The sequence below is a fragment of the Pavona decussata genome, unplaced genomic scaffold (genome assembly GCF_977016875.1).
Source record: "Pavona decussata unplaced genomic scaffold, jaPavDecu1.1 SCAFFOLD_234, whole genome shotgun sequence".
Taxonomy (NCBI): Eukaryota; Metazoa; Cnidaria; class Anthozoa; order Scleractinia; family Agariciidae; genus Pavona; species Pavona decussata.
Window position 1 is genome coordinate 1,449,254 of NW_028145639.1, and position 27,172 is coordinate 1,476,425.

Below are 27,172 nucleotides of genomic sequence, written 5' to 3' on the forward strand. Positions count from 1 at the left end.
TAAAGATATTCACTTTGTCATTGTATGATCTATAAGAGTATAGACCATAACAAACTGCCGTCGATTTGTTAATTAATTCATGATCCACACCTATGATACACGATCGTGAGAGAAACGATTAACTTTGAGCTATCAAGTGTTTAATTTAGTTCCATGGTAACAAGATGGCACTTACGTACTCTTCGAAAGGGAACGCTATTGAGAATGGAGACAATACAGTACGGATATTTGAAAGTCTTACAAATATATGTTAAATACTGGCTTTCATAATATACACTGTAACGAAGAAAAAAACATGGAAATATATAAATTGTTTTTCACTTAAACGTCTTTACAAATAGACAAAAGGTATCCTGGTCAATAACGATTTGTTTGCAATGGCAGAATAACCTACTGAAGACCTGTCATCCGAATGGCGTCACTCTTTGAAGCTACTGTCTGTTATTTCTGTTTTGGATGGGTTGCTGTGGCTATGGATGACTTCCATCTTCTGAGCTCGAGATTCTCTTACAGCATAAATTATCTTTGTGCGGCACATCATATCTTTCATCTTCTCTCTGAATCGTTGATTCATCAAAGCATACACAAATGGGTTAATAGCGGAGTTCAACATGATCATAATGGGCGTGGCATAAGTAACGACTTCCAATTTTTCTATTGGAGTATAATACTTCAGCCAGTAGCTGAATGAGTCAGTCAACCAACAAACAGCGAAGATTACACTGACCATGATGACCATCAAGGTAACTCGTTTTCGAACCTTCATCACACCCTATGTATAATGACATCAGATTCAATGTTAGTATCATAATGCCTATTGATGGAGACGCTCCTGCAAGGTGCAAGCCGATGTTTAGATCACTTTCTTTTCCAAGTAATTGATTAAAACAAGTGCAAAAATCCAAACTGCACTTTTTGTACGCTGTTTCTACGTTTTGCAACATGAAAGTTTGTTGCGCGCAGAGGTGTTAACACCCGCCACAAACGAGCGCAAAATACAACGCAACAATTGTTACGAGACAAATTACAAGAAAATTATGCCCCTATTACTTGACTGTTCTTGCCAGTTATTTCGGTACCTTAAATCTACATCATTCAGCGATGCCACAGTATAACGAGTTCTAAAGTTTGTGTATTTCAAGCAGATCAGGAAAAGACTATTAGCTACTAAGGAAAAGTGACAGATTCTAAATTTTGTGATTTAGGCGCTTAACAAAACTGTTAGAAATCCTGAGCAAAAAATCACGGGGGAAATACGCTCCGCTGAATCCTTTTTCCAGTCACACAAAATGACGTGAAAACTTATAACTTGCTAGCTAACGCTGGTTCTAATATTTCTCAGTAGAAATAATTGTCACCAAATTATAGTTTTGGTTAGGTAGTAACCCCGGCCATCTAAACCGACGGGGGTGGGGATGGGTGGATTCTGCCTGCACCAACTTTGAATGTTTCTAACTTTTTTTCTATTTTAGCAAAGGCCACCAAACTCTCTCAAAAATTTATTCAGACACAATTTGGCGTGGTAGGCCAGTGTTCAATTAATTTTATATATTACCACAACAAGGCAGGTTTTACAAAAACAGGAATATCACTGTTTTAATAAACAAAAATTACCTTTCATGTTTTACGATCAGTTTGGTATACTTCCACAGATTTTAATCACTTTTTGGGCAATTTTGGTGGAAAGTTATTGTGGAAATTCAGAAACCCAAGATGGCCCCCGTTTGGAAATCATGACGTAATTTTAACGGTATATTACGTCATCACCTCCCGTTGCTGACCTCACGGAAAGAAACATCTTTGGATGTACTATCTATCCTGGAATTTTTATTGTCATAGTTTTCGTTATCCCGGCGTACAATATGAAGGGAGAGCTGAATTCTTCCTCCACCCATCCCCAGGAGATAAGATTCCGGTCCGGTCCGATGTTTCGAACCTGCTGACGACAATTGTAGTCGTTGGTCTTTTCTCCCTTGAACCACAAAGTGTAGATAACCCTGGAGTATAGAGTGGCACAAATGCTAAGAACAGAAACCATGCCATGGCATACGCCTGTCCCATCCATTCTTCAGGAAATGTCTGGACGCAATAATCCGATTCCTTGTTAAAGTTCCTGACTAGGAAGTCTGGGACATTCATAATCAGCCCAAAAATCCACGAACAAGGTATGATAACCTAGAATGAAAAATTTGAGATTTAGGTAAGGAATAGTCAATAATAGCTTTGTTAAAACTGTAGTAATCATTTTTCATTGTTAAACCTTAAAATAGATTTTTAAAATAGTTGACGTAGTAATCTTGAATTATCATTCCTGTTCCCAAGTTATAAGCAAACAGAATTATCAAGCACATACTAAGGACTTAACGACGTCTTCAAAGTGAACATACGATGACAAAATAAATTGCGTGTTTCGGTAAAATCGAATAAGCTCAAATACCATCAGCACACCTTTAGTTTGCAATTCGTCAGTTTTCCTTCGCTTCCATGGGGAAACGTCACAGCAAAGTAGCGTTCTATTGCTATTGCAACCAAAGTGAATACGGAGGCACCACCACCGACCCAGGCGAAGATTCCTCCTGTTAACAACTTGCAAAGCACGTCCCCAGTCAGACCATCTGGGTGAGTGAACGAGTGATTAAAAAATGAACTGGGGCATAAAGAACGTGGCCACCGTCATGTCAGCGAAAGCTAGGTTGATAAGGAGGTAGTTTATGGACGTTCTGCAAGAAAAAGGTGATAACTTTGTCATTTTGATATAACTTTTTGATTCTTTTAGTTATAAGTAAAAATTTGTCACAAGATTTTTAAATTTGCTGCGTGCTTCCTGATAGGAAAGATGCATCGAGTGGAGACAATCTTATACTTCCAATAACGGACCATGTAAAGCATTAAAGGATCTTGGTAGAAAAGATGCAGCGTCAACTTATTAAATAACATAAGATTTCAGGAAAATATGGAAGCGTTAATGGAGAAAAGGCATGGTGAAAAATTTACGTCTGATCAACCCCTCTGGTGAACAAAAGACACATACAACTGTAAGTACTTATTCTCCTTCATATTTGTTGTTTTCTTGTTTAATTGGGTCTACTGATCAACTACCTCCTGTTCATACCTCATGTCTTGATTCTTTAGTATGACAATGCAAACCAGAGAGTTCCCGACGATGTTTGTGACGGCTAGTAGAGAATGCACAGTTGTTATGGCAATCTGGGTTGATTCGGATGACATGGTTCGAGAGGCACCTTAAATATCAGCAAAACAAATTAACATTCTTTTCAATAACACATATACGGTACACGCATTATGTATTTAAAGAAAATTGCTGAAAATTTCTAAAAAAAAATACTTTTTCCTTTATAACTTAATTTTCCAATTCATGTTTATTTGCTCATATTTCAAATGTTTAGGAGTGGTTACAAGATTTTGGCATACAAACAATGTGATTTACGCCATGGTTACCCTATTCAAAATATGGTGGGAACAAAAAACAAGTTAATCCAATAGAAATTGCCTAAGTTTAACTATAAGTGTAAAAAAAACGTTGATCGATCAAACAAATCTGTTCACCCAACGTAAAATGCTATTTCGATAAAGCAGACATTTAATTTCAGAAACGTGATTATCTCTCTATCTTTTAATTTTGTAAACGCTTATGCAAACTACTGGCCTACAGGAAATTATTATCATGTAGCCAGTTTATCTACTCAAGACAGCTAAAAATAACATTTTCCTTCTTTCATCTTTCTTTTTACAATTTTTCACTGTAATGTAAAAGCATATTACTTATTCCGAAGGCTGTATTCATAGTACATACAGGGGGCAAGAACTCTTGTAACTTAGACCACTGGATAAATTACAATGTCTTCACAATCATATGAAGACCTAGAAAACGTACAGACATCCACGAGATTCTTTCCTTACTATAACTTAAGAATTCTGAATCTTAAGGGTTTCTACAAACTTAAAATAGGAAAGCTTATCTATAAATATAAATCTGGCTTACTTAATTATAGCTTCAATAACATGTTTTTCGGTGGCACGCCAAGTGCATTCCTATGGCACTAGAGGTTCAGAGCGTTTTTATTTACTGCAGTGCAGGACTAATATAAGAAATTTCTCCATCAGCTTAATTATAGCTGCAATAACATGTTTTTGGTGACACGCCAAGTGCATTCCAATGGTACTAGAAGTTCAGAGCGTTTTTATTTACCACAACGCAGGACTGATATAAAAAAAATTCTCCATCAGTTTAATTATAGCTTCAATAACATGTTTTTGGTGACACGCCAAGTGTATTCCTATACACTTAAAGTTCGGAGCTTTTTTATTTACCACAATGAAGGACTGATATAAGAAAGTTCTCCATCAGTTTCCAAGGTCCTAATTTTTTTAACTGTCTTGGTCTTGAAATTCGAAATGCAACAGGTACCACTTTTTTTGTAGTAGGCTGAAAGCATTCCTCTTATCATAAAATATTCATTTATATATTTATTTATTTATTTATTTATTTAACTTATTTATTTAAATATTTTAAGATTTACTGCAGCTCTGCCATTGATTTTGGTCCCATGTGTAACTATGATAAAACTTTGTTCTAATTACTTAACTGAGGGAGCCCATTCCTTATAAGCCCAGTGGCTTCCCTTGGGCTTCCTCGCCATTCGTGTTTTTGTTTGCTTTTGTACAACTTATGGCAAAACAGTAAACTGAACTGAATTGAACTGAAAATATGAGTTTCTAGAGTCTTTAAAAACAAAGAAATATAGACGGTCTCTTTTAACCGAGAGATGAATAGCATTTGGGTTACTTATTAGACAGCTGGGAAGTCGTCTTCATTAACGCACTTCAAAGTTCAGAAGAGCAATTCAGACGATGCATTGTGGGAGGCCACTGTAGAAATAATCTGCCAGTTTCCTTTATTTCATTATGATTTCAGTAAAAGAAAAAAAGTAAGATAGGGGAAACTAAATATATAATGTTGCGTGATAGTAGACTGCAAGCCCATCCGTTTTCCATAATTATTCACAAGTGATACTGAATTCTTAAATCAGTCTAGCAAAATATACAGAAGATGATGAGCTCCTAAAGAAAGTTCAAAAGATTTCAATTGAATTGAAACGATGATTTCCAAGAACTAGAACTTCACGTCAGCTCACTGGTAGGAAGTAAAAGTGGACTTCATACAGAGATAAAAGAATTGGTGCGTGCCTCTACTAACTTCCGTGCCAGAATATTATGTCGTATTCGTGAACTTCCAATTAGTAGCAAGGTATGGCGCATCTATTTCTATTAAATCTTGAGTTAAGATCTGTGCGTTCAACCACAAACCATGATAGTAAAGTACAGATAAGAATGAAACAGAAAGAAAACCATTATGATATACAAAATATCAACTTACCTCATGAATCTGCCATAGAGAGCGAATTTTGAAGTAAACACGATCAACAAAACATTGAACAAGGGAATCTTGTGAAAGCCCACCTGTTAATGCCGCTCGGCAAATATAAACCAGTATCCACCTGCAGTTCGATGAATAATTGATTATCCCAGAGGGCCGGTCGAACTTTGCAAGTTCATAAATATCAAGCGAGGAGCTGTATGCTTTATATAATATCACATATTTGACCCTATCCAAATGGCACCAGTCTCGGGAAGATGAAATTAGCCCATGATCCATCACAGGCCAAATGCAATAAATGCAATAATTGGGAGGTGAAGAAGACCGCTGGAATTTGCAGCGTATGAGTTTTAGGTGATATTTGTTTCCTTTCAGGGAAGGAAAGAAATAACGGAAAAGGATTTGGATTATGCTTTGATTTTATTTCACTCCAATTACAAACGGCTATCATTTTATGTTCATTACTGAGTCCGTCCCATGCGAGGGCGGGAGGAGCAAATCAACAGCGGCGAACTTGCTACTAACCAGCCTGGGGTTAGGCGAATTGCGCGTGACGGTAGCGTAAAAATGTTATCGACTTTGAGGGTGAAGGATTCATTTGGAGACCAGGAAAAGAAAAGCAAAGGTGGGGTTACTTCTGTGACACAGAACGTCTCCATCAAGGCATGGTTAGTTCTGAAAGTGTCACGTAAACATTGGTAATAAGCTCTCACGGGACGGATTTTTGAAAGGGCATTGTTTGAAATCATCCAATCATCGAGGAGCAAACAGCGTGACAGTTTTCAGTCGGCACACGAAAGTCCAGCTACGCATCCATCGAGCTTGGATTGCTGAATTTTTCGGTTTCATTTTAGGTCTAACTGTAAAAGTTTTGGACGGATTTCAAATCAAATGGTACGAGATGAAAGGTGCGACTTTCAACTTACCTGCGTGGTTTGGAACCCGTGCGATGATAATTTGTTCGTGAATTTCGGTTCGGCGCTGGAGCGGTCCGACTGGGATCTTTCCTCCCTTGTCTCTCTACTATTACACTCGAGTGAACGTCCAACGCCGAACCCCTCGAATCGCTAACATCGCCGTCTTCAACACACAACGACAACACACAACATTTAAGGTAAAAATACGTTTATTTTGATGTTAAATGAGAATATTTATCGCAATCTAGTACGATAATACGAGGATTTTCGACATTCCCATACATTTCCTCTATAAATTCGAAATACTTAACAATTATTCCACGAGCGCGCGTTGGATATGAGATGATAGATAGCCAACGAGGCGCGTAGCGCCGAGTTGGCTATAATCATCTCATATCCAACAAGCGCAAGTGGAATAATTGTTTTATTAAAAACAACCGAGAAATATTGCTAGATCTTACTGATTTCGCTGTGCAAGAACGACCAGAAGGCAATTGAATGGTCGCCATTTCTCGGCCATGGTATAATTGCTCATATACCATGGCCGCTAAGCCAATCAAATCCCTCGAATTGCATTATACAATGATGCAGTTTTTAATAAAAACGGTTACACAGTTTGTGTGGGTTCCCTGTGGTTTATCAAAGATAAAATATGGCCGAGGCCGAAGAGAACTCTTTCGAGTGTCCTTTCGATTTCAAGTTTGCTTTGCTTTGGATACGACTAAACTTCTTTCGCAGGGAGATACGTTTATTCAATTGAAACCGGAGCAAAGGACTGCATTAAGAACGAATGTCCATAAACATCGAGCAAAATCAAGAATTCTCGGTCACGCTCAAAATATAGTTTTCATTGCCCTTTGGTTTGTTGGTAGGTATTATCGTCTCAACAAACATGGTGTAGTTCGTTTTTCGAAATCCCGCCCGAATTTTTAAAAATTTATGAGAATTTGTTTTGGCTGTCGGTGGTCTCAAAGACACGAAGAGCTGGAAGCAAAATTGGCTGGTCTGAAAGCTTGTTTCGCATACGAACAAAGAAATTTTTATTCAAACTCTGTAATCATACTTGCAGGAAAATTTCAGTTCTGACCACGATCTGAAAAGGAAGCTTTCAATATTTAGAACGACTTTTTATTTCCCGCTGGGCGAAATACAATTTTATCCTGGAAACCGAGAACGTAGTTAGCCATAAGGCACAAGCTCATTCTGTCAGTAATTCCAGCTGTAAGCAAATGAGTTGATATGCTAAAACATAAGTAAAATTTGTCTTCAGTAATTTTATCTACACTTTGTTCGAGTGACGTAAAGTTCGAGAAAATCTTCTAAAATACTGCACCTTGGAGTTAACAAGTTGCCCGCCGCGATTCTGTTTTCGCTGAGATTTACCAGAAGTTAAAAATAATTGGCTCACATCAATCTCATGTGACATTTGACGTGACAGTGTAGGCCCCAAGGGAGCGAAGCCATTTGGGGGCGTTCGGTAAAATTTTTGGGCTCAGCGGCAGGCGTTTCCTTTCCTTCCCTTCCCCTCCCCTCCTCCCCGCTCCCACTTTTTTGCTCCTTTTCGCCCGATGCCCTCGCGCGTCTTTCCTACTCGGCCCCGCTTGGCTTAAAGGAAACGGAAACGGCTGCTACGCAGGATACGCTCTGTCCACTCCGAGGCCACCATTTGTTTTTGTTCCTTTTTTTTTTTTGTACAAATACGTTACCACACTTGATGTTAAGCTAAGTACACTGCCATTATTAACAACGTATTTGCATTTGTCTAGATCATGCACATGCACCACATGAAACACAACAAAGAAGTCTTAAATTTTCTAACAAGTTAGTATTTGCACACAATTTTGCCTTTCTGTCGATACGGGGGTATTAATTCTATTCAAGAGAAACAAGAAACTTAAAATGCAGTGGAGAGACAATGCAGATTGATCTCGCCATCGTTCATAACTTGCACGTCTCGCTTTACAGTAGCTGCACATGCTACTCTATTTGCTGTCGTAAATTCAAAACCATTTCTCATGTCGTGAATCCTTTTTCTATCTGCGCATGTGCAACATAACAGAGCCTTGATTCTCCTTCTGAATGGACGACTTACATAAGCGTTTATGAACGGGTTGATGGTTGAATTGCAAGTGACCAGGGCCCAGTTGCTCAAAGCCTGGTTAAGCTAATCCTGGGTTAACATAAACTTTGATTCAAGTTTAATGACTAATCAATAAAGATTCTACCAAAAGATTTTTATCCTTTAGTTTTGACTTACACTTTTCTTTACTATTAGGTTTAAATTAGCCTTTGAAAACATTTAAAATAAGGGAGGGGAAAACGTCGGTTAATTTTTAATCGGGGATTAGCATTAATCGGCTTTCAAACAACCGGGCCCAGGATGATGGACACGGTGTCAGCCGTATCCCCCACGTTGGGTTCGGAGCTGAAGTGAATCATTGAGTAGATCACAAGATCTGGTATCCAACACAAAGCGCAAATGACGCTGACAACGTATCCAATAAAGTTTCAGTAGAATAACTGTCAAAATTCCCTCGCGCTGATTGGTTCGTAGCTATTGTCTATACGAGTACAGACATTACAAATGGCGTCAGATGTAACCCGCGCGCTTTCTCAGTGGAAAAAAAAAAGTCGATTCTTCCCCTACTTTACCCATCAGCAGTTTTCTATGGTCTATACTCTTATGGACAATAAAATAACGCCGTAAAAAGTTCAAACTTTGGTAGTGAAACCACTCGCCACTTAAGTTTTGACATTTTATGACGTAATTTTATGGATTATAAGAGTATGGACAATAGAAAACTGCCGTCGATTAGTTAAATTCAATGTCATACACGTTTAAAAGTTTCCTTTTTCCGTAGAAAAAATGAAAGAAAAAGACACACTTTCACCGCACACGAGATTCACTTACCCGGGGCAGCTACCGCTGGGGAACATGGAGACGGAATATAGAGCCTGGGTTTTCCTACAAGCTCATGTTTAAAATTGAACCACCCGGAATATACATTCCGTTTTCCTGACGAACACGCTTTTGACATTCAGGATTTTACTTTTTTATACCGATTTTCACGATTGATCTTGGTTATTTTGAGATATCATTGTATGTTACCGGATGTCCTAGTACATAGCTATTATATCATAACTCTGCAGAATAGTTGTGGAATCGTTAAAGGCAGCTGCGAGCTACAATTTAATTGGGATACCGACGCAGAACACGGAAACTGTTATTTTCGGTGCTTACTGAATAACTTATTGTGATCTCCCGATAGGAGCACTCGGGTTTTTTTTTCCGAGTATGCCTGTGTCATTTGCTGATTAATAGATCATTCTCATTTATTCACCAGGCTTAACATATTCCATCACATTATTTCCATTGCGCATATGCCACACATAGACATTCAAATCCTAGCAGTATGCAGGATGCTTGTTCCATCAGCCTAATTTGATGGCGTTAGCTCCCACGAGTCTCCTGTAACTCAGTGGTAGTGCATCCGAACTTGTAATCGGAAGGTCTTAGGTTCGACCCCTGATAGGAGAACTCGGATTCTTTTTCCGAGTATGCCTGTGTCATTTACTGATTAATACATCATTCTCACCAATAAAGATATTCACTTCGTCATTGTATGATCTATAAGAGTATAGACCATAACAAACTGCCGTCGATTTGTTAATTAATTCATGATCCACACCTATGATACACAATCGTGAGAGAAACGATTAACTTTGAGCTATCAAGTGTTTAATTTAGTTCCATGGTAACAAGATGGCACTTACGTATTCTTCGAAAGGGAGCGCTATTGAGAATGGAGACAATACAGTACGGATATTTGAAAGTCTTACAAATATATGTTAAATACTGGCTTTCATAATATACACTGTAACGAAGAAAAAACCATGGAAATATATAAATTGTTTTTCACTTAAACGTCTTTACAAATAGACAAAAGGTATCCTGGTCAATAACGATTTGTTTGCAATGGCAGAATAACCTACTGAAGACCTGTCATCCGAATGGCGTCACTCTTTGAAGCTACTGTCTGTTATTTCTGTTTTGGATGGGTTGCTGTGGCTGTTGATAACTTCCATCTTCTGAGCTCGAGATTCTCTTACAGCATAAATTATCTTTGTGCGGCACATCATATCTTTCATCTTCTCTCTGAATCGTTGATTTATCAAAGCATACACAAATGGGTTAATAGCGGAGTTCAACATGATCATAATGGGCGTGGCATAAGTAACAACTTCCAACTTTTCTATTGGAGTATAATACTTCAGCCAGTAGCTGAATGAGTCAGTCAACCAACAAACAGCGAAGATTACACTGACCATGATGACCATCAAGGTAACTCGTTTTCGAACCTTCATCACACCCTATGTATAATGACATCAGATTCAATGTTAGTATCATAATGCCTATTGATGGAGACGCTCCTGCAAGTTGCAAGCCCATGTTTAGATCACTTCCTTTTCCAAGTAATTGATTAAAACAAGTGCAAAAATCCAAACTGCACTTTTTGTACGCTGTTACTACGTTTTGCAACATGAAAGTTTGTTGCGCGCAGAGGTGTTAACACGCGCAACAAACGAGCGCAAAATACAACGCAACAATTGTTACGAGACAAATTACAAGAAAATTATGCCCCTATTACTTGACTGTTCTTGCCAGTTATTTCGGTACCTTAAATCTACTACATTCAGCGATGCCACAGTATAACGAGTTCTAAAGTTTGTGTATTTCAAGCAGATCAGGAAAAGACTATTAGCTACTAAGGAAAAGTGACAGATGCTAAATTTTGTGATTTAGGCGCTTAACAAAACTGTTAGAAATCCTGAGCAAAAAATCACGGGGGAAATACGCTCCGCTGAATCCTTTTTCCAGTCACACAAAATGACGTGAAAACTTATAACTTGCTAGCTAACGCTGGTTCTAATATTTCTCAGTAGAAATAATTGTCACCAAATTATAGTTTTGGTTAGGTAGTAACCCCGGCCATCTAAACCGACGGGGGTGGGGATGGGTGGATTCTGCCTGCACCAACTTTGAATGTTTCTAACTTTTTTTCTATTTTAGCAAAGGCCACCAAACTCTCTCAAAAATTTATTCAGACACAATTTGGTGTGGTAGGCCAGTGTTCAATTAATTTTATATATTACCACAACAAGGCAGGTTTTACAAAAACAGGAATATCACTTTTTTAATAAACAAAAATTACCTTTCATGTTTTACGATCAGTTTGGTATACTTCCACAGATTTTAATCACTTTTTGGGCAATTTTGGTGGAAAGTTATTGTGGAAATTCAGAAACCCAAGATGGCCCCCGTTTGGAAATCATGACGTAATTTTAACGGTATATTACGTCATCACCTCCCGTTGCTGACCTCACGGAAAGAAACATCTTTGGATGTACTATCTATCCTGGAATTTTTATTGTCATAGTTTTCGTTATCCCGGCGTACATTATGAAGGGAGAGCTGAATTCTTCCTCCACCCATCCCCAGAAGATAAGATTCCGGTCTAGATAAGTTAAGCTTGCCATATTTTTTGTTTCGAACCTGCTGACGACAATTGTAGTCGTTGGTCTTTTCTCCCTTGAACCACAAAGTGTAGATAACCCTGGAGTATAGAGTGGTTATCAGTAAGACTGGCACAAATGCTAAGAACAGAAACCATGCCATGGCGTACGCCTGTCCCATCCATTCTTCAGGAAATGTCTGGACGCAATAATCCGATTCCTTGTTAAAGTTCCTGACCAGGAAGTCTGGGCCATTCATAATCAGCCCAAAAATCCACGAACAAGGTATGATAACCTAGAATGAAAAATTTGAGATTTAGGTAAGGAATAGTCAATAATAGCTTTGTTAAAACTGTAGTTATCATTTTTCATTGTTAAACCTTAAAATAGATTTTTAAAATAGTTGACATAGTAATCTTTAATTATCATTCCTGTTACCAAGTTATAAGCAAGCAGAATTATCAAGCACATACTAAGAACTTAACGACGTCTTCAAAGTGAACATAAGATAACAAAATAAATTGCGTGTTTCGGTAAAATCGAATAAGCTCAAATACCATCAGCACACCTTTAGTTTGCGATTCGTCAGTTTTCCTTTGCTTCCATGGGGAAACGTCACAGCAAAGTAGCGTTCTATTGCTATTGCAACCAAAGTGAATACGGAGGCACCACCACCGACCCAGGCAAATATTCCTCCTGTTAACAACTTGCAAAGCACGTCCCCAGTCAGACCATCTGGGTGAGTGAACGAGTGATTAAAAATGAACTGGGCATAAAGAACGTGGCCACCGTCATGTCAGCGAAAGCTAGGTTGATAAGGAGGTAGTTTATTGACGTTCTGCAAGAAAAAGGTGATAACTTTGTCATTTTTATATAACTTTTTGATTCTTCCAGTTATAAGTAAAAATGTGCCACAACATTTTTAAATTTGCTTCGTGCTTCCTGACAAGAAAGATGCATCGAGTGGGGACAATCTTATACTTCCAATAAAGGACCAGGTAAAGCATTGAAGGATCTGGGTAGAAAAGATGCAGCGTCAACTTATTAAATAAAATAAGATTTCAGCAAAGTATGGAAGCGTTAATGGAGAAAAGGCATGGTGAAAAATTTACGTCTGATCAACCCCTCTGGTGAACAAAAGACACATACAACTGTAAGTACTTATTCTCCTTCATATTTGTTGTTTTCTTGTTTAATTGGGTCTACTGATCAACTACCTCCTGTTCATACCTCATGTCTTGATTCTTTCGTATGACAATGCAAACCAGAGAGTTTCCGACGATGTTTGTGACGGCCAGTAGAGAATGCACAGTTGTTATGGCAATCTGGGTTGATTCGGATGACATGGTTCGTGAGGCACCTTAAATATCAGCAAAACAAATTAACATTCTTTTCAATAACACATATACGGTACACGCATTATGTATTTAAAGAAAATCGCTGAAAATTTCTAAAAAAATACTTTTTCCTTTATAACTTAATTTTCCAATTCATGTTTATTTGCTCATATTTCAAATGTTTAGGAGTGGTTTCAAGATTTTGGCATACAAACAATGTGATTTACGCCATGGTTACCCTATTCAAAATACGGTGGGAACAAAAAACAAGTTAATCCAATAGAAATTGGCTAAGTTTGACTATAAGTGTAAAAAAACGTTGATCGATCAAACAAATCTGTTGACCCAACGTAAAACCCTATTTCGATAAAGCAGACATTTAATTTCAGAAAGGTGATTATCTCTCTATCTTTTAATTTTGTAAACGCTTATGCAAACTACTGGCCCGCAGGAAATTATTATCATGTAGCCAGTTTATCTACTCAAGACAGCTAAAAATAGCATTTTTCTTCTTTCATCTTTGTTTTTACAGTTTTTCACTGTAATGTAAAAGCATATTACTTATTCTGAAGGCTTTATTCATAGCACATACAGGGGCAAGTCAACTCTTGTAACCTAGACCACTGGATAAATTACAATGTCTTCACAATCATGTGAAGACCTAAAAAACGTACAGACATCCACGAGACTCTTTCCTTACTTACAATCACGAAACGTATATGATGGCTCACTTCTTTCTTTAGCTGTAGTCAAAACATCATCACACTGCAAAACGGGTTGTAAGTCGAGGTCTGCTTTCGATGCTCACATTGAACCTTTATTTAATAACTTAAGAATTCTGATTCTTAAGGGTATCTACAAACTTAAAATAGGAAAACTTATGTATCAATATAAATCTGGCTTACTTAATTATAGCTTCAATAACATGTTTTTCGGTGGCACGCTAAGTGCATTCCTATGGCACTAGAAGTTCAGAGCGTTTTTATTTACCGCAGTGCAGCACTAATATAAGAAAGTTCTCCATCAGCTTAATTATAGCTGCAATAACATGTTTTTGGTGACACGCCAAGTGCATTCCTATGGCACTAGAAGTTCAGAGCGTTTTTATTTACCACAACGCGGGACTAATATAAAAAAAAGTTCTCCATCAGTTTAATTATAGCTTCAATAACATGTTTTTGGTGACACGCCAAGTGTATTCCTATGACACTTGAGGTTCGGAGCTTTTTTATTTACCACAATGAAGGACTGATATAAGAAATTTCTCCATCAGTTTCCAAGGTCCTAATTTTTTTAACTCTCTTAGTCTTGAAATTCGAAATGCAACAGGTACCACTTCTTTTTGTAGTAGGCTGAAAGCATTCCTCTTATCATAAAATATTCATTTATATATTTATTTATTTATTTATTTACCTTATTTATTTAAATATTTTAAGATTTACTGCAGCTCTGCCATTGATTTTGGTCCCATGTGTAACTATGATAAAACTTTGTTCTAATTACTTAATTGAGGAAGCCCATTCCTTATAAGCCCAGTGGCTTCCCTTGGGCTTCCTCGCCATTAGTGTTTTCGTTTGCTTTTGTACAACTTATGGCAAAACAATAAACTGAACGGAATTGAACTGAAAATATGAGCTGCCCGAGTCTTTAACAACAAAGAAATATAGACGGTCTCTTTTAAACGAAAGAGGAATAGCATTTGGGTTACTGATTAGACAACTGGGGAGTCGTCTTCATTAACGCACTTCAAAGTTCAGAAGAGCAATTCAGACGATACATTGTGGGAGGCCACTGTAGAAATAATCTGCCAGTTCCCGTTATTTCATTATGATTTCAGTGAAAGAAAACAACAAAGATAGGGGAAACTAAATATATAATGTTGCGTGATAGTAGACTGCAAGCCTATCCGTTTTCCATAATTACTCACAAAAGATACTGAATTCTTAAATCAGTCTAGCAAAATATACAGAAGATGATGCAATCAGCTCCTAAAGAAAGTTCAAAAGCTTTCGATTGAATGGATAAACGATGATTTTCAAGAACTAGAACTTCACGCCAGCTCACTGGAAGTGTGTAAAAGTGGACTTCATACAGAGATAAAAGAATTGGTGCGTACCTCTACTAACTTTCGTACCAGAATGTTATGTCGCATTCGTGAACTTCCAATTAGTAGCAAGGCATGGCGCATCGATTTCTATTAAATCTTGAGTTAAGATCTGTGAGTTCAACCACAAACCGTGATAGTAAGGTACAGATAAGAATGAAACAGAAAGAAAACTATTATAATATACAAAATATCAACTTAATTACCTTGTGATTCTGCTACAAAGAGCAAAGTAAACACGATCAACAAAACCTTGAACAAGGGAATCTTGGGAAACCCACCTGTTAATGTCGCTCGGCAAATATCTACCCGTATCGACCTGCACTTCGATGAACAACTGATTTTATTTCATACATACTGAGATTTACATATAGAACTGATCTGTTGAAAACCCGGTTCGAAAATCTCGCAGCCAATGACAACAGCGAAACGACTTTCTTACACTTGGGAAACCCGTTTCGTCCAATCAGAAAGCGACTGTCAAAACGCATCAACATTTTTAATGAACGTGGTAGCTTTGGCGTAGCTTTGTCGATGGCGCTAGCTTTTTTACCGCTTTAAATTTCTCGCTCGCCGGGATTTCGGCTTTTTCGCAGGACATTTCTAGACGAGTTAAAAACATTTTGATAAACAACTACTGATGGCTGAATGTTCTGGTAGTAGGTTCAAACCTTTGGGTAAACCCATCGAAGAATATATTACCGACCAAGAAAACAAAAACACTCGAGCAAAAATGCAGCGGGATGTTAAGCTACTTACTGCATTTCTGCTAGAGAAAAACGAACAAAGAAATATCAAGTTGAAGAAATTCAACCAGAAGAGCTTAACCGCTACGTTATTGAATTCATTGTCAGTGTGAAAAGAAAAGATGGCCAAGACTATGAACCATCAAGCCTTCAAGGGTTGTTTTCAAGTTTCAATCGGTATTTAAAAAAAAACGCAAGTACTCAGCGAGTATTATCGAAGACATTGTGTTTGATCAAGCAAGAAACGAACGGAAACTAGCAGCAAACAACTGAACAAAGAAGATAAAGGGAACAAGCCCAACGCAGCTGAAGCTTTGACTTATGTGGAGGACAACACACTTTACGAACAGAATTTAGTCGGAATCTCAAATGGCGAAGCTTTACTAAACACAGTGTGACTTTCAATTTCGGCGCATTTTGGCTTGAGAGGCTGTGAAGAACATCGGCAGATGACTTGGGGCGACGTGCAACTTCATATAGAAGGTGACGGAACTGAATACTTAGAGTGTTCGGAACGGCAAACGAAAATTAGAACGGGAGCTGAACCTCGTAGTGTCAGAGCTGTTAAACCGAAGGCTTTCGCAGCACCAAACCACCTGAAAGAGATCCAGTTGCTGTTTACAAGATTTATTCCGAAAAGCGACCTGACGCGATGAATAAACCTGATGCGCCATACTACCTCGGAGTAAATTACACAAAAAGTCCTTCGTCAAATAAAATGTGGTTTAAATCAAGTGCAATGGGTCAGAACAAAAATTGAACAGTTTGATGAAAACCATGGCGGAAAGAGGAGGCCTTTCAAGTAAACGACTGACAAATCACAGCGCTCGAAAACGCATGATACAAAAACTAAACGATAGCGACATACCTCCTTGTCACATAATGCAGCTCTCAGCCACAGAAATGTCCAAAGCATTAACAATTATAGCCACATATCTCAGCAACAGCACAAAAAATCATGTCAAGAATACTGTGTGCAAACCTCGACCGAACGTGCTGCAAAACTTCATCGAGCATTGGCTACAGAGAGTGATGCTGAAACTCTGTCTTCAGTCATCAAGCAGTCCTCAGGACAATGCATGGAGCAAGTGTATTTAGCGGAGCAGTCTTTCATGGACGACACTTTAACATTTCCATAAACACAGTAAATCAGTCACCTAATGCAAACTCAGCAACAAGAAAGCACACCTTCAAGCGTGTTAAAACAGTATTTTAGATTCTTTGGATGAAGATAACCCTCCCTTGCAATAGAAGTTTTTAGCGTGGCTACATATCCTTAGTTTTTATTCGTTTTCCTTTATTTTTGTACTTGTTGTGTGAAAATTCTTGATATTCGATTTCTAAACCAATCAGAATGACTTTAAGGCCCGAAAATTATCTTATGAATTGTCTTTTCCCAACCATTTTGCTGCTGTTGTTGTTATTTTCATCTTTGAAATAGCGTGATATTTTCGTGTACTACCATTTTGTGTACTTTCAGTGTAACAATAAAACATTTGAGAGTTGTGTGTAAATGTTCACTAAACCTGTTCGGCGCGGAAAAATCTCAGTATGTATAAAATAAACAACTTACAGCAGAGAAAATGCTTTGTAAGGTGTTTACGCACCCGTTGTTTTGTATCAGAAATCTAACTCGTTCGCTGCGCTCACTCGTTCGATTTCTGATACGTCAACAACTCGTGCGTAAACACCGCACGCGTGCGCTTTCCATAAAGTAATCCATATATCCCAGACGGCTGGTCGAAGTTTGCAAGTTCAAAAATATCAAGCGAGGAACTGTATGCTTTATATAATACCACATATTTGACCCTATCCAAATGGCTCCACGGAAAGATGAAATTATAGCCCATGATCCATCACAGGTTAAATGCAAAAATTGTGTTAGGAGAGAAAATCAATAGCTTATTAAAGTTGCTATAGTTTTGAGTTTCTCGTTATTGAATAACGAATTGTACTATTGGATCTTTTAGCAAGCGTAAAAACAAACCATATTTAGCCATGTTTATTATTACCACTTGTTGCCCGATATTTAATCCACTTATTCTTATATTAAATTATATATTTAACCGTCTTGTTCGCAGTCTATTATTGCACATCTAATCAGTTGAGTGTATTGATAGTTATCTATAACTACATCAGGGAATTGCCATTCATTCCTTCGCTTCCAGACAACAACTTAAGTGCTACTAATTTTGCTCGGCGTGGACACCTCGATTTAAGGACGGACGAAAGTTAAGGGAGATTTCGCGTTTCACTCAAGTTTTCGAAATTATATTTAAGTACCGGTTTTTAAGCGAAGTCCGTTAAACTTAACTGGTGATGCAATACGTTTGACAAGCGCGTTTCAATAGTTTTGCATCAGATTTGGAATAGAATACATAATCAGGTAGTTACATCAAGATTTGATGGTGCAATATCAACGTAATATCACGCGCACAAAATAGAAAATTTAATTAAGAACGTGCGTTTATTTGTTAGGCGTTCCTTATTAGGAGAAAAGAACGTACATCAAAAGAATTGCTGAGTCGTAAGATTACAGGACAAAGGTTAAGGACTCGCGTGTACGAGCAAAGTACAATGTATCATTACACGTGTACATGCCGAATGTCGAACTAGAATAAATTAAAATAAGCGAAAATTACCTAAGATAAACAGCTAAACATGAAGCAGCAAAAGCGAAAACAAGTAAAATATCGAGCGGTAAATCACTACTTTTGTTAACGCGCCAGAGAATGTTCACTTCTTGTGGTTACATACAATTTGGTCAAATGTTCCTTTAAAAACATACAAGCTAATGTTATTACCTGATTATGTATTCTATTCCAAATGCAAAGCTATTGAAACGCGCTTGCCAAACGTATTAAAGTGAGACGCGAAATCTCTCGTAACAATTGGGAGGTGAAGAAGACGGTTGGAAATTGCAGCGTATGAGTTTTAGGTGATATTTGTTTCCGTTCAGGGAAGGAAAAAAATAACAGAAGAGGATTTGCGTTATGCTTTGATTTTATTTCACTCTATACAAAGGCTGTCATTTTACTGAGTTCATTACTGAGTCACAGTCAACTAATAAGATATATACAGTAAGGTAATAAGTAATAATTAGATGATATTTACAATTTTACAATTTGTCCCAATTTATAGTGCAACTTTCGCTTTTGCTGACCAAATTCCTTGCAATAAAAAGTATAAAGGAAAACAAAACATGCTTTACTAAGGTGAGATGTATCCTATATAAGCATTGTTTCTTTACAAAAGCCTGTTGTTGGAATAAGAATAGGCTATTGTTCACAAACAATATTTACGATACACCTTTAACTTAGGAGAGCTTTGTGAATCTGAAATCAAGAAATCCACGATGAGGGATCCAAGATGGCCGCCATATTGAAATCGTGGCGTAGTTCCAGTATTATATCATGTCATCACTTTCGGTTGTGGACCTCAAAGGAAACAACTTTGGACGTACTATCTATCCTCCAATTATCATTGTTAAGGTATGGAAGGGTATCCGCTCCCCGGCCCCAGAAAGAGAAAAATAAAGTCTGGCTAGATAAGTTTCAACGAAGATATGATCATTTTTACAATTTTTAAGGAGTTCTCTACAGATTCCTTCGCTGTTCTGCAGAGGCATGCATATCAATTACCATTTTTCAATTGTGTGCTTCGCCGCCTGGCTTTGGCGTTTTTATGCAAACCTCAGTGTTTTTCATTTGTAAATACAAACTATGTAGCATAAGAGCAACATCAAGCACTGACGTCAACTTCAGCCTCTCTTTCACTCAAAGGCCAAGTCACCAGGCACACAACTGTAAAATTACCTACTGGACCACCTCCTTTATGAAGAATAGGAATGTTGTGGCGTGGTAAGGTCGCCGGACGCGTCGCAAGAATTGGATTCAAGTCCTGCTCTGTCCAACTCCGAGGCCATAGTTTGTTTGTTTGTTTTTACAAATACGTTACCACGCTTGATGTTAAGCTAAGTACACTATCACTATTAACAACACATTTTCATTTGTCTAGATCACATGCACCACATGAAACACTACAAAAAAAAGTCTTAAATTTTCTAACAAGTTAGTACTTGTACACAATTTTGCCTTTCTGTCGATGAGGGGATATTAATTCTATTCAAGAGAAACAAGAAACTTAAAATGCAGTGGAGAGACAATGCAGATTGATCTCGCTATCGTTCATAACTTGCGCGTCTCGCTTTACAGTAGCTGCAGATGCTATTCTATTTGCTGTCGTGGATTCAAAACCATTTCTCATGTCCTGAATCCTGTTTCTATCTGCGCACGTGCAACATAACAAAGCCTTGATTTTCCTTCTGAATGGACGACTTACATAAGCGTATATGAAGGGGTTGACGGTTGAATTGCAAGTGACCAGGATGATGGACACGATGTCAGCCGTATCCCCCACGTTGTGTTCGGAGCTGAAGTGAATCATTGAGTAGATCACAAGGTCTGGTATCCAACACAAAGCGTAAATGACGCTGACAGCTACAACCATTTTTGTGACGCGTTTTCGTACTCTCAAAACACCCTGAAAAGAGACATTTCATTATAATATATGTCAGAATGGCATAGAACCTAATTTTGCTGGCATCATGCGTTTGTCCTCACTAACTTAAGTTTTTATGAGCGAAGAGATAATGGTGACGATCCTAAACCAATAAATAAATCAGCTGTAAAGTGGTTTTTAATCGTATTTAGGAAATAATTTGCATTTGCAGAACTTAGCTAAGTCTCGTTGCGTCATTTTTCTCAACAAATTTGGCGTAAAACTAAACTTAGCTGTTAATCTAGGTATTCTGTAGAATAGGGCGTGTATGAAAGGTTGGGGTTTATCCGTCCTCTAGGTAGCACTAAACCACTAAATAAATCAGCTGGAAAGTGGTTTTTAATCGTATTTAGGAAATAATTTGCATTTGCAGAACTTAGCTAAGTCTCGTTGCGTCATTTTTCTCAACAAATTTGGCATAAAACTAAACTTAGCTGTTAATTTAGGTATTCTGTAGAATAGGGCGTGTATGCAAGTTTGGGGTTTATCCTTCCTCTAGGTAGCACTAAGCCACTAAATAAATCAGCTGGAAAGTGGTTTTTAATCGTATTTAGGAAATAATTTGCATTTGCAGAACTTAGCCAAGTCTCGTTGCATCATTTTTCTCAACAAATTTGGCGTAAAACTAAACTTAGCTGTTAGTTTCGGTATTCTGTAGAATAGGGCGTGTATGAAAGGTTGGGGGTTATCCTTCCTCTAAGTAGCATAAGCGACAAAGGGTACCATATATGAATAGGGTTGAGTAAGTTATACTGTAGTATCCAGTTATCTGTTTCTTCCCTAGTCAATAGCCTGATTCAGTACCTGTTGAGCACCTTGATCGCGCCTGTTTAGTTTGATCCACAGTGCATACACGACTCTAGAGTACAACAAGGTCAATAGAGTCAATGGTAAGACACCAAGCAGCACAAACCAAATTAAACTGTAAGCCTTAGCCATCCATCCATCAGGCCACTGCTCTATACAGAAGTTGTCAGCTTTACTGAAGTGAGACGTCAAAAAGAACGGAGTATTGATGATCAATGTCGTAATCCAAATTGCGGGAATTATAATCTAGGAACAGACAGAGAGAAAAAGAATTAAAAGTGAAGTAATCATTTTCAGCCGCTTCGAATTTTTATTGGCTGTAAGGGTGTATGTGTTGAATATTTTTTTATAACGGTAAAAATTGCGACCGATTGAATTAAATTAAATTTTCTCATGCAACAGAACACTAAGAGGAAAATATCAAGTCACCCCCTCCGAAAAAGAGGAAACAGATTTAGACTAATTTTCAGTGATTTCAGTGACAAGAGCGATAAATTTAAGAAATTGGCCCAAGTATTTCAAGTTGTAACAAAAAGGTAACGTTTCAAGAAGGGCTAAAGAAGATATAGGGAAAACTGAGCCAGTTTACCAGTACGTGCAAATAACCGAGCAGATAATTTTAATTTTAATTTTAATTTATCAGCTTTATTGGACTCATTAATATACAAGAAGACAGAAATACAAGGAACAAAATGACTGGTCCAAATGGTATTGCGCAAACGGAAGAACGAGACCCATGCGAAGAGCAACCCCTTTAACATCATTAAAAAATATAAGGTACATTTAGATAAGTAGGGTGGCAGAAGACCATGCAAAAGACCATGTACAACATATGACAGTATCATAGGTGGATACTTGGGTAGGCCGTAGCAGCAGCGTAAGCATTAACAAGTAACCTGGTAAAAAAGAATATACCAGAACAGAACCACATGAACTATTAGCGTTCATATGAATGGTCGCAAATTAAAGTTAGAATCGAACCACTTTTAATTTGTAAAAAGAGGTCAGGTCGTATTTCGAGCGCAAGAAGTCCACACGACCGGAGTTTAACTGGTTACCCTGGGTACTTACCGTTTTACATGGAAAACCCGGAAATTCAAGTTGGAAAATCAAATGGTACGCAGCATTCCATTTGGAGTACTTCTGAAATTATGGGCTTCTGGTCAAAATGATGCATTTTTATTACTCCTTTTGGGATTTACAGCTGATATTCATACATTTTGCATGTTATCCATCTTCTATTAAGACAAGCTAAATCATTTCGTATTTATGCCGAAAATTTCCGTCCGGGTGGTTTGCGTAAATGGAAGCACCCCCTGTTTCTGTGTTTCTGCAGCATGAAGTAACTAGGAGTATTACTAGCAGCTTATGACATGATCTCCTTTGGGTTGGAAATTCATGAAAACGATTTCCAAATGTATTCCTCTGTAAGTTGCTTTCATAAGAAGCCTTAGATCATTTGGATTGAAATGACTCACTCTCTACTTTCACAAATGACGCCGTCAACAAAATTTCCCACGTGTCAGTATAAATGTAAACGGCATCCTCAAAGAAATCGTCGCCAACTTAATTATTTTCTATACACATTTCTAAAAAAAAAACCTGCTATCTAATTTATTCTATGACTTCACCTGTGCACGCAGAGCTCTTACTCACCATTAGTTTTTCAGTTGTTAGTTTCCCTTTGTTTCCAAACGGGTACAGAACAGCGTAATAACGTTCAAATGCAATAGCCACTAGTGAGAATGCTGACGCAGTTGCACCTGTCCACATCAGGTTTCCGCCTGTCAGCATTTTGCAGAGTAGCGTTCCCGTTAATCCATCCGGGTGAGTAAAAGTGTGGACCAGAATGAACTGCGGCGCTATAAACATTGCAACCATGATATCTGCCACCGCCAAGTTGACCAGCAAGTAGTTCATTGGTGTCCTACCAACAATGCAAACATTTAGAAATCAAACAAGCCATGAATAAGCTAAGCAGTCTTTTCGTTTTTGCATCTGCGTGCGTTTGTGTGTTAGCTTTAGAAGGCCTAAGGAGTACTAACAACTTTGCAATTTCAAATGTTTAGTTTCTTAAATAAAGACAATACACGGTTTGACACTCAGTATGTATTTATTGATTCATAGTGCCAGCAAACAATATTGTCCAATTAACATCTTTAAGCAACATCACAATCAAGTTTCATAATCTCCAAGATATATGCTATGTGACTCAAATCAATTGCTCTCAATAGACAGGGAAAAAAATGTCCCTACGTCAAATTCCCCAATTGTTGAAAATAACATAAAGTAGATGGATAAAAAATCAGAAAATTAAAACATATGGCAGTCACTGGAATAATAAAACGAAACTTAAACTCTGAGGGCTCCTGTCGGGATCGAAAACACGGGCGAATCCGGTACAATGATATCAAGCCACGAAAAATTGAATGTAATATGTTAAAACAATATATCAAGAAAAAAATTTCGGCACAGTAAATTAATTGTTTAAGTTGTTTCCTACTGTCTTCCTTCCTGTACTATCCATCTTGATATTTTTCTGACTGTAACTCAAGGGGACTCTTTACATTCGATAGAAAAAAAAAAATAGCACGACTGCGATATCGATAAAAATAGGAACGTTTTCGATAATTTTAACAGATCCAATTTGGGATCCGTAGGCGCCTTTTGACCCAGAACAGCACAAGTATAAAACTTGTTCATTTGGTTTTGAGAATTATCCTTACCATACCAACTTCTTACAAGTTTATTTCTATGTAATTTTTTCTTTGTAAATGGCACTTGAATGTTTTTACAGGTGAACTACCCATTCGTAAATCAGATTTCGACATGCCCGCTTTAAGATCGTATGTCCACGTAACCAAGCTTACCTCATATCTTGATTTTTAATTATGGCGACGCAAACAAGAGTATTTCCCACGATATCCGTGATGACCAGCAAGGCAAATATCGTAGTTAATACGACTTCTGTTGATTCGGAAACCATGCTGTGTTGTTTATTCTACGTTAAAATGGACATCAAGTTATGCCATACATCTTGTAAGAAAGACAAAGTTATAACTTCAATTAAAATCCTCAATAGGACATGCAAATTGCGTTGAGTGAAGTTTCTTTTGAAATTTAAATATATTAAAATACACACAATTCATGAAAAGGACCATCTGACCTTAATTTGGAGAACCACATGAATGCACAAAAAAGTCAGCGCCAAGTACAATTATTTGAATTTAAGGAAATATCCATTAAAAGGAAAATAACTCAAAACATAGTTGTAAAAGGTGTTCAAAACGACGTGTTACGTAAGAATTTTACAGCATTAGTTTCACTGACATAAAAAAGGATTAAGCAGTTGCCATGGTAACGTTCAAGGGTTATAATTTTTTTGTCCGTACTTCTTCAACAATAAACAAAAGTAGAGGTTTTAGGCTTTGTGAACTAGATGAACGACAATTGCCAATCTGGCTCTATTTCAGAACAAATATACATCACCGAGCAGCCAGTTATCAAAGTTCAAATAAGAAAATCTAATTACGGACGTTTTCAATGAACAATTTAAAATGAAAGCAAGCGATAATAATGTCGACTGACGTTCGATGACTCCATGTCGCCATTTTCAAAGTTGTGTTAGTCCGATTATTTGAGTAGGAAAACTATTTATCTCATAATTATCACCCTCTGTATGTCAAATTGTATTTTTAATGGAATGCAACTTAACGCTCGAACGCTTTTCTCAAAATAACTACTCAAATAATCGGACTACACAACTTTGAAAATGGTGACATGGAGTCATCGAAACGTCATTCGACATTATTATCGCTTGTTTTCATTTCAAATAAGAAATGTAATTTTAATAAAAAGAAGTTTGTTGTCAATCCCTACCTTTTTCATTGGAAGGGAATTTGACGAATTTTCCAATTCTCACCAAAAATAATTTGATGACTCATTTAGCTGTTATAACAAAAAAGAGTTGTAAATCTTAGTTTAAACAATGAAGAGTAATGTTTTACCTGGCTTCCATGCTGGAATCCATAGCGGGGCACCTTCAAGTTTAGTCTCATTTTCCTGAATTCGCTCGGCGTTGCCCTACATTTTCTCAACTATTTGTTTTATCAAAAAAAGCTATTTCCTCTAAGTTCTACTTCGTAAACTTTAAACTACGATCTGTTAATAAGTTCATTGTTCAGTTCATTTTATTGACTGTGAATCGATTCTTGAGTGGCACTCTCTGTCACAGTTGCTTCATATGGTTCCAAGGTTGTCATAGCCGGGGGTGGAAATGGGGACAAGCTCTCACTATCTATAAAGTGCTCCCATACGGCGTGCGTCTCCAACAGCCTCTGACAACCAAGTCCAACTCCTGGCCTGCTAGTGCAGCTTAGTCTCTAAGCCCGGCGGGACTGCTTCTACTGCGGACAGGAGAAGGGGCGAAGGCTTATCTCTGGCGCCTTATTGTCAGCCTGGGAAGGCAGCTCATCTAGGGGAAGGCAAACCCTGATTTCAAACCTCCGCCATATCCAGTCATGGAGAGGGCTCCAGGAGTAAACCCCGAGGAAAAACCCGGAGTGGGGACCCTAACGCGGTTGGATCGTCGACCTCGACTTCCTTCCGGCAACTCCTGCGGCCAACCTGGTGCCATATGTATTGCCCTGCATTCCTTTGGATCACACCGGCAAGGCAGAGTGGGGGATTCTGGAGTCTGGGCAGCCCTTAATCTCGACATATGAATGAATGAATGAATGAATGAAGGAAGGAAGGAAGGAAGGAAGGAAGGAAGGAAGGAAGGAAGGAAGGAATGAATAGACTGTTTATTCAAAAATACATCGCAGTCATTAGACTGAATTGCGTATTTTACAGAGAAATGTATAAATAGGTAAATGTTAAAACTAATTACAAACACATGTACATGATATAAAAATATAAGTATCTAATCGGATTAAAATATGTATGGTTACTAGCTATATACTACGCGTTGTTTGTTGCTAGGCATCTTTTGACATTGCATACACAAAGGACTGTCTAAAGCAGTCTGTCCGCGAACGTGGTAGATTATATGTTCTCTGTTGTCGCAGGCAGTAGCTTTGTTCATTTTTTGGAGGCAGTAAGTTGCGTAGTTTATGCCCCGAGTTGTTGGCGATTGAATCAAAGAGTCGTTTACATAGTTCATTGCGTCTCTCTTTAAGCGTTGGCAGGCCTAGGCTGTCCAAGCGATCCTGATATGACATATCTGGGAGAATTATGGAAAGAACTCTTTTCTGTATTCTCTCCATATCCTCACTGAGATAAGTGGGGAGCGCGTGATGGAAGAGGGGAGCGCAATATTCTAGGACAGATCTGATTGTTGTACAATCGAAATTCACAATGTCATTACAAGGTACACGAGCCCTTTTCAGGAGAACAATGAAATGTATCCACTTGTTTGCCTTCTTAATGCAATCTACGACGTGATTGTTCCATTTGAGGTCACTAGATATGGTAACACCTAGGATTTTGGCGCAATCGATGACGGGAAGGGCTTTGCTATCTACTACAAGTGGAGAAAAGTTATGAGGATTTTCCTTAAAGTCAATAATTAACTCTTTGCACTTGTCAGCGTTGAGTTGCATCAGCTGGGGTTGGGACCAGGTGTCCACCGCAGTAACAACGCGTTGTACGTCACCCAGGGAGCCACGGGGTATGGTTTGAGAGATGGTAGTGTCATCTACATACTTCCACGTTGGGGCATCAACTTTGAGATCGTTTATCATAAGCAGAAAGAGCGATGGTCCGAGTTTGGTTCCCTGTGGGACCCC

At 38.0% G+C, this 27,172-nt stretch overlaps 1 protein-coding gene and 1 pseudogene across 2 annotated transcripts; both read right to left on the reverse strand.

Moving 5' to 3' along the window:
• Positions 1–166: 166 nt before the first annotated feature.
• Positions 167–15,579, reverse strand: LOC146458055 (uncharacterized; annotated as a pseudogene). Its single transcript, XR_014858328.1, has 11 exons — positions 15,552–15,579; positions 13,871–13,981; positions 13,060–13,189; positions 12,398–12,667; positions 11,870–12,124; positions 10,337–10,686; positions 5,482–5,594; positions 3,113–3,242; positions 2,449–2,720; positions 1,937–2,175; positions 167–772 (listed from the first exon to the last, which is right to left on the reverse strand). The product of XR_014858328.1 is annotated as an uncharacterized LOC146458055 (transcript).
• Positions 15,580–20,136: 4,557 nt separating this feature from the next.
• Positions 20,137–24,273, reverse strand: LOC146458056 (pyroglutamylated RF-amide peptide receptor-like). The gene is made up of 4 exons (XM_085091319.1): positions 24,254–24,273; positions 23,040–23,310; positions 21,381–21,629; positions 20,137–20,558 (listed from the first exon to the last, which is right to left on the reverse strand). The coding sequence occupies exons 1-4, from the start codon at positions 24,256–24,258 to the stop codon at positions 20,160–20,162; spliced, it is 924 nt and encodes a 307-aa protein (XP_084947445.1). The 5' UTR covers positions 24,259–24,273; the 3' UTR covers positions 20,137–20,159.
• Positions 24,274–27,172: the final 2,899 nt, after the last annotated feature.

What these genes read in the sequence shown, in the direction of transcription:
- LOC146458056 (XM_085091319.1), bottom strand. An exon ending in TAACAACTGAAAAACTAATG is followed by an intron (nt 21,630 to 23,039) that starts GTGAGTAAGAGC and finishes GTCTGTTCCTAG; the next exon opens with ATTATAATTCCCGCAATTTG. An exon ending in GCGATCAAGGTGCTCAACAG is followed by an intron (nt 20,559 to 21,380) that starts GTACTGAATCAG and finishes GTCTCTTTTCAG; the next exon opens with GGTGTTTTGAGAGTACGAAA.